The sequence below is a fragment of the Abramis brama genome, assembly GCF_963993115.1.
Source record: "Abramis brama genome assembly, chromosome: 12".
In the NCBI taxonomy this organism is placed as follows: Eukaryota; Metazoa; Chordata; class Actinopteri; order Cypriniformes; family Leuciscidae; genus Abramis; species Abramis brama.
This window is the reverse complement of record NC_139974.1, coordinates 8,935,223-8,941,535: the sequence shown is the minus strand read 5'-3', so window position 1 is coordinate 8,941,535 and position 6,313 is coordinate 8,935,223. Positions and strand designations below refer to the sequence as shown.

At 36.9% G+C, this 6,313-nt stretch overlaps 1 protein-coding gene and 1 long non-coding RNA gene across 3 annotated transcripts; both read right to left on the bottom strand.

The window, feature by feature from the left end:
- Positions 1-1,570: 1,570 nt before the first annotated feature.
- Positions 1,571-3,860, bottom strand: eif1 (eukaryotic translation initiation factor 1). Its single transcript, XM_084130974.1, has 4 exons — positions 3,658-3,860; positions 2,559-2,722; positions 2,356-2,457; positions 1,571-2,265 (listed from the first exon to the last, which is right to left on the bottom strand). The coding sequence occupies exons 1-4, from the start codon at positions 3,686-3,688 to the stop codon at positions 2,221-2,223; spliced, it is 342 nt and encodes a 113-aa protein (XP_083987100.1). The 5' UTR covers positions 3,689-3,860; the 3' UTR covers positions 1,571-2,220.
- An 812-nt stretch (positions 3,861-4,672) lies between these two features.
- Positions 4,673-5,361, bottom strand: LOC311093509. Of its 2 annotated transcripts, XR_014608427.1 has the most exons (4): positions 5,227-5,361; positions 5,101-5,130; positions 4,974-5,020; positions 4,673-4,840 (listed from the first exon to the last, which is right to left on the bottom strand). It is a non-coding gene; the product is annotated as an uncharacterized lncRNA (long non-coding RNA). The 2 variants fall into 2 exon arrangements; XR_014608428.1 differs by lacking the exon at positions 5,227-5,361 and having other exon boundaries at positions 5,101-5,174.
- Between the last annotated feature and the right edge of the window lie 952 nt (positions 5,362-6,313).

The following is a 6,313-nucleotide window of genomic DNA, read 5'->3' as shown; positions in this document are numbered from 1 at the left end:
CTGCAAGACAAGGTATTTCAACACCACAGTCACAACACCATGGATGCGTCTGAGATTCCTTGAGGATTGGTGTTTTAGTCATTCACATATAGAAATGGAACATTACAAATAGTTTTACTCTTAATAAGGCTCGCATGCCACCTGTAGTTATTTTTATTTGCTGTCATGAAGGAACACACAACAACCAACCACAAAAATATGCCTGAGTATTTAGCCTACTTCTTTTAATAATCCTGACCTTTTATGGTCTGCAAACATGCATATCCTCTAAATAAACCAGAATTTATATATTGGGACTTATATTTCAAAATAACGGAATGCCATCACACTGTAATATGTATTGTTGTGCCCTCTGCTGTGGAAAAAGAGAACAACCACAAGTTTAAACAGCTTACAAATAGTGGTTGTGGTTCTTTGTATTTGATAGTAGAGGGAGTGGTGTAAAATGATCATCCACTAAGTCTTTTACATTGGTCTCATTGAATCTGATGTGATTGACAGAATTCTATGAAAGGAGCACTGGCAAAATTATATCAATATAAAAAAAATAGATAAAAAAGTTTTTCCTGAGTTATATTTTGAAGAAGCTACCTCAGTCCCTGTGGTATTTTTCCTACAATATACATTACAGCATTTCTCCCGGTTTCACAGACAAGGCTTAAATCAACTTCCAGACTAAAATGCATGTTTGAGCTGTTTTAACTGAAAATAACTTCCACTGGCATTTCTTAAAATATGTCACTGCGTTTTGTCTCAAGATGCACACAAGTAAAAAAAAAAAAAAATCTCTCTAAGGCACGTTTATAAAAGATACTTAAACGCCCTAATTGAACTAAGGCCTAATCCTGGCTTAATCTAAGCCTTGTCTGTGAAACCAGGCCTTAGAATGTTAAATCTTTTGTTAGGTTGCTTTTGTTCTACAGATAAATGTGAATAACGGGCAGCGTAACAAGTCTCTAGAATGGCACAATGCTTATATATACTTTTCATTTAACAGGGGTACCCAATCCTGTTCCTGAAGTTCAGATCCAACACGTCTTTATTATATATTATCTGTAGTGCTCCTGAAGGTCTTAATTACCTGGTTCAGTTGTGTTTGATATGGGTTGGAGATGAACTTTGCAGGAAGGTAGATCTCCAGGAACAGGATGGGACACCACTGATATAAACAACTTTTTTTTGTTCATAGTATAAATAGTATTCTCATTAACATAATCTCATGTTATTCAACTTTCAGAAGGCTTACCAGTAATTTGAAGGAAGTTGTCTCACTGGAACAATTTTGCATTTAAAATGTTATGACTTGTCTTCTATTCTTTTTCAATGTAGAAAAAATGCACAAAACTTGCCAGCAAAGTTCTTTTGTGATATTACATATAAACTGAAACAATGGATGCAAGTAAGTGAAAAGCACAGATAAAATGAATTAGTCAAACCAGTTATCCGCCAACAAAACCTAAAGCTACATTTTGTTGAAATCCATTAATGCTTTCTTTGACATCACAACCAGAGCAAGCACTGCATTCACCATGACAACTATCATCGTTTAAAAAAATTGGAACATGAAAAGTATGGGATATTGTTTATTCCAGACCAAAAACAAAATATGGTATTACAAGTTTAGAAAATTGAAATTATGCATATTGCGAAAAAACAAGGGTAAAAAAGGCAGTTAGAGATGCATAATGAGAAAAGATGGGGTTGCCGTGCTTTGTGTTTAAACAGCACACCAATGTAACCCTGAAGCAGGCTGGCCCACATCAGAACTAAAAATGCAGATTCTTTATGGTGGTGGTTTAAATATGAACCAAGAAATCAATACATAAACTGCCCCATCCACACCCCACCCATCAACTTAAGGACTGTGCAAAACGTGGCATCTGAAGGTTTTATTGAAACACCTTGTACAAAACAAAGAGAAAAAGTTACATGGAATTTGTGCTCTAGAGGAGCACAAGATTAACTAAAAAAAATGAAAGGACTAAAGAAGGGGACAAGGAACAAAAATCATTTATCCCGCATAATTTGCCTTGTCGTCTGTCCATGCTTGAACAGGACTGGTCGTTTTGTTAAGGATGCCATACTAAAAAGTCTCAAATCAGAGGTAATCATTTTCAGCTTTTTTTCCTTGAGGGGGGCTGCTGGGGGTGACAGCAGCACAACAACAGGGTCGGCTGGGTTAGGAGTCGGGGGAGGGGAGGGGTCAGTTCACATCAGCTTCTAGAACCCGTGGACTTTGAGCTGCTCCTCTTTGGCCAGTTCAATCTGTAAGATGAAGGAAAAAGGGTCCATTAAATCTGCTACTACCAAAAGGCCAACATATTATACACCAAAAGTCATCGAGCTCTTACTTACATCAGTGAGAAACTGGCAAATGTTCTTGCGCTGATCACCTTGCAGCTGAATTACTTCACCATACTCAGGGTGCTCAATCACAGTCCCATTGCAGGCAAATTTCTGAAAATGCAAATAAAGAAATGTTTAAAAAACGCTCCACCCATGCAACCGTAAACCATTTAAGAGCGATCAGTTTTTTTCAGAGGGACTTAAATGACAACCTTCTTGAAGGCCTTGACTAGCTTCTTTTTATCATAGTCATCGGCTATGCCCTGAACCGTGGTCAGAGTCTTCCGCCCGTTCCGCTGTTGAATTCTTATGTGGATGTAGTCCTCTGTCCCAGCTGGGAGCCGATCATCACCCTTAGTTGCATCAGCAAAGGGGTCTTCAAAAAGATAAACAACAGGCATTAGCAATGTTCGTGGCATCAGATTTCCTGCTTTGACGTTTCTTGTAAAGTGTGATTTAGTTGACACGGGTCAAAGCTAATCTTTAAACTAGGGCACTTAAAAGTACTTAATAAATTGAATGAAGGATAAGTACCCTAATTAATGGTTTACCCCAAATATTTTTGCATGTAAAATTTGGGTCTGTCAGCACCTAAGAAGAACATGTTGGAACAAAGCAAACCATCTCTTTTAACTACAGGGTAGAGTTCAGGTCTGATCTGGTTGTTCATTAACCGTTTGTCTATCGGCTTAGTTTAATAGGCTATTTCAAAAGACTATTTCTATTGGACAGCCTAAGCTCAACGATTTCTGTTTTACTCAGAAATTGTCTTCAGTTCTGACATCAATCAAAACACACAGGGGGCTCGAGGTGTTTTTAAATATGTTTTCGAAATCTAAAAATAAGCCGTCATCGAGTGGTGTCTTCCATTTTGTCTCTCGTCCAGAAAAACAAGCTGGCGATCAAAATCGAGTTAACGTTAGAGCATAATCTTTGAGCTAAATCTCGATTTCATTCGAGATAAACTTATAAAACTCGACGGCAACCAACTGAAAAATAATTAAAGACCTATGTAACAAGGATATGTTCTTTTAATTAGACGAGTAATGACATTTGGAGCGAACCAAACCAGAATAAAAACTGAGGCCTGTCTAGCTTTTGTTTCTGACAGGGATTTTCGACGACAAAAAGCATTAATCAAAAACACAACACGAGTTGTTGACTCGGTAAATGGAACTGTTGTTCATAAATTGGAATTTTTAACAGTCGTGCTAGGATTTATTTGTGAAACATCAACGTCACACAGTCGTTTTCTTTCGCCCTTCCCCCCACACAATAAAATAATATGTTTTCATAGATGTTAAGTCTTACCAAAAGTTTGGAGGTTCTGGATAGCGGACATACGATAAGATTCCCTTTCCTTTCGGACGACAAAGGGTGATCTTGCTGTTTTGTTTTCTTAGTAATCTAGGCTGATTATTGAGGGGGTTTCTCTCACTCGGTGCTTCTTCAGCGTTTGCCGAGCTTACAAAATGGCGACTATATGATTCGGGCACTTGAAAACAGCTCTGTTTAGCCCCGCCTCCAATCGAGGACATGACGTCACCCAAACGCAAGATTTCTGTTGTCTCTAACGTAAAGTGTTATGGTTATGTAGGGTAAATGTTTCGGCATTTTTAGGTCAAATATGGACATTATAAATGGTGTTAGATTACATTTAATTTCCAGATTACAATGAGACATTTATTTACGGTAAACAAATAACATTTGAAAAAATCTATGGATATCAAAGAGTTTAGAAACCTTTTACAGATTAAACACCAAATGAGAATGAAAACAAGACTGTGAGGGATACACAGTCCAGGGGCCTGTTTCGGAAAGGAGGTTAAGTGAAAACTCTGAGTATGTTAAAGGTATAGCGGAGGATTATTTACTTCCGGGTGGATCACCTATACTATTGGTCCTCCTAATTGTCAATCATTCTGGTGAATCAATCAAACTTATTCAAAAAGTGGAGAGGGTGGGTCTTATCTAAAATTCGGAAAGATCCTCCACTATACCTTTAACCTTGAAATGAGGGAAACTCTGGGTTTTCTGTTTCAGAATGGGAGGTATGTCAAACCCGAGAAAGCAAAGTAAGTCAAGCCCGTTTCTGAAAGAGAGGTAACTTATACTCAGAGTCAGTTACCATGGTAACTTACTCTGTGAACCTAACCTGGTCCAGAGCAGGTTTTCTTTGGTAAATCCAGAGTTTCTTTCGGTCTCCTCCCCTTTTTTAAAGAGGAAGCGGTGTTTAAACACCTCGTTCATTCTTTCAGAACATTTATTCATTGCTATTTTTACTGCTGTTTTTTTTCTCCAATTTTTTTAATAAGATAAAGTCTATATAACTCCTTAACTGGCAACTGAAAATACAGTAGTAGATTAGAGTTACATAATGTAGTTCTAAACAAATTCTACAGAATTAAACTGTGGCATTTACTGAAAATCACTGAACTGTGTTCATCTGTGCACCAGAAGTTGATGGACCGTCCTCCTGCTGTTCTTCCACACTCTGGGGGTGGGGGGAGAGATAAGAATACCTGTTTATACTTAGATTTAAACCTAGATTCTACAGGCTACTCCACATAAAAATGTGAAAAAATCAGAATGTGTAGATTGTTTGAGACACATAATATTAACATTACCTCTGTAGGCCTCTCTGTGGCAGCAGAAACTCTTTATCCCCATCGTCCTGTGAAGATGAGCATTTGGTTGAGTAAACTTTATAACACTATTTGTCATAATTTCTGGTGTATTGAGTAGGCTACTTACAACTGCCTGGGGTTCTGTTGGGACAGGAGGCTCCAAAAGACCAACAAAAAACCCAACCCAAAGTAAAATAAATGGAAATATCAAAAATAGCCTATATAAAAAATAACACAAATGTAAACCTCTTACATTTTATGAAGGCCCTTGGATCTTCAGGAGTGACTGGCTCTGATGAAGTCCCTCCAGGAATTCCCTCAGCCAAAAATGCTGCTGCACTGCTAGACACTGGATGTGTCTGGACTATTTAGTTATTTAATATGGACTATTTAGTTATTTAATATGTCAAATGTTTGTAAAGTCAGGTAGCCTACACCCATAATATGCTCCTTACCTAATTGAATTATGTTTTTATATTTAATTTTCAGCTGCTGCCATGTTCTTTTAATACCTGCAGGATTGCACCTACATGAAAATTAAAATTAGGTTGAATAACATACTGTTCTTCCAGTTTCACCTCTGATATTATAAGAGTTGGGTAAGTTACTCTAAAATAGTTATTAATTACTAACTACAAATGACATCTTCAACAGTGTAATTAGATTAATGTAATAATGACTATCTTTAGAAAGTATTGGTCTACTTATTACTAATTACTAAATCCCATATCAACCTCAACCACTTGAAAAATACAAGGAGAGACAAGAAACTTCACTTTTAATGCTTTCAAATAAACAATATACAATTGCATGAATTATTCTTGAATTGACCAAAGTGTGTAGAGGGAGAAGGTTACATTAAAAATATAGCCTACCTTTTAAAAATGTATGTTAAATATACAGAATTGTTCTATAATCTAATGCAATTACATCAGATTTTACTTTAAATTACAGAAGAATTAAGACTAAGCCCTTTAATTAAATTACAGTATTTAGATAACTTGGTAATTAATTAGCCTACACCCAACTGTATAACAGTAATTAAAATGTAAACTTACGCATTGACTCGAGCAACTATTTTCTCCCTAGCTAACTCTCTGTCCTTCGCTGCTGGAGCCGATATTTAAAAAATAATAATAATATGTGTTTGTACTCTCCATATGCTTGCAGAAGCACATCCAGTTCTGCTGGTGAGAAATATGCAGGTACCTCTTTTTGTCTGGCGCTGTTGCCATGGTGACTCATAATATCTGCGCTCCATTGATAATGGCTTTTTATAGTTGTGGTGCACTCAGAGTTGATTGAACTAACTAATTTCAGCTGTGTTCTGTAACCGAAAA

What these genes read in the sequence shown, in the direction of transcription:
- eif1 (XM_084130974.1), bottom strand. Translation starts at nt 3,688, where the DNA reads ATGTCCGCTATCCAGAACCTCCAAACTTTTG. An exon ending in TAGTCAAGGCCTTCAAGAAG is followed by an intron (nt 2,458 to 2,558) that starts GTTGTCATTTAA and finishes TTGCATTTTCAG; the next exon opens with AAATTTGCCTGCAATGGGAC. An exon ending in TTTGCCAGTTTCTCACTGAT is followed by an intron (nt 2,266 to 2,355) that starts GTAAGTAAGAGC and finishes TTCATCTTACAG; the next exon opens with ATTGAACTGGCCAAAGAGGA.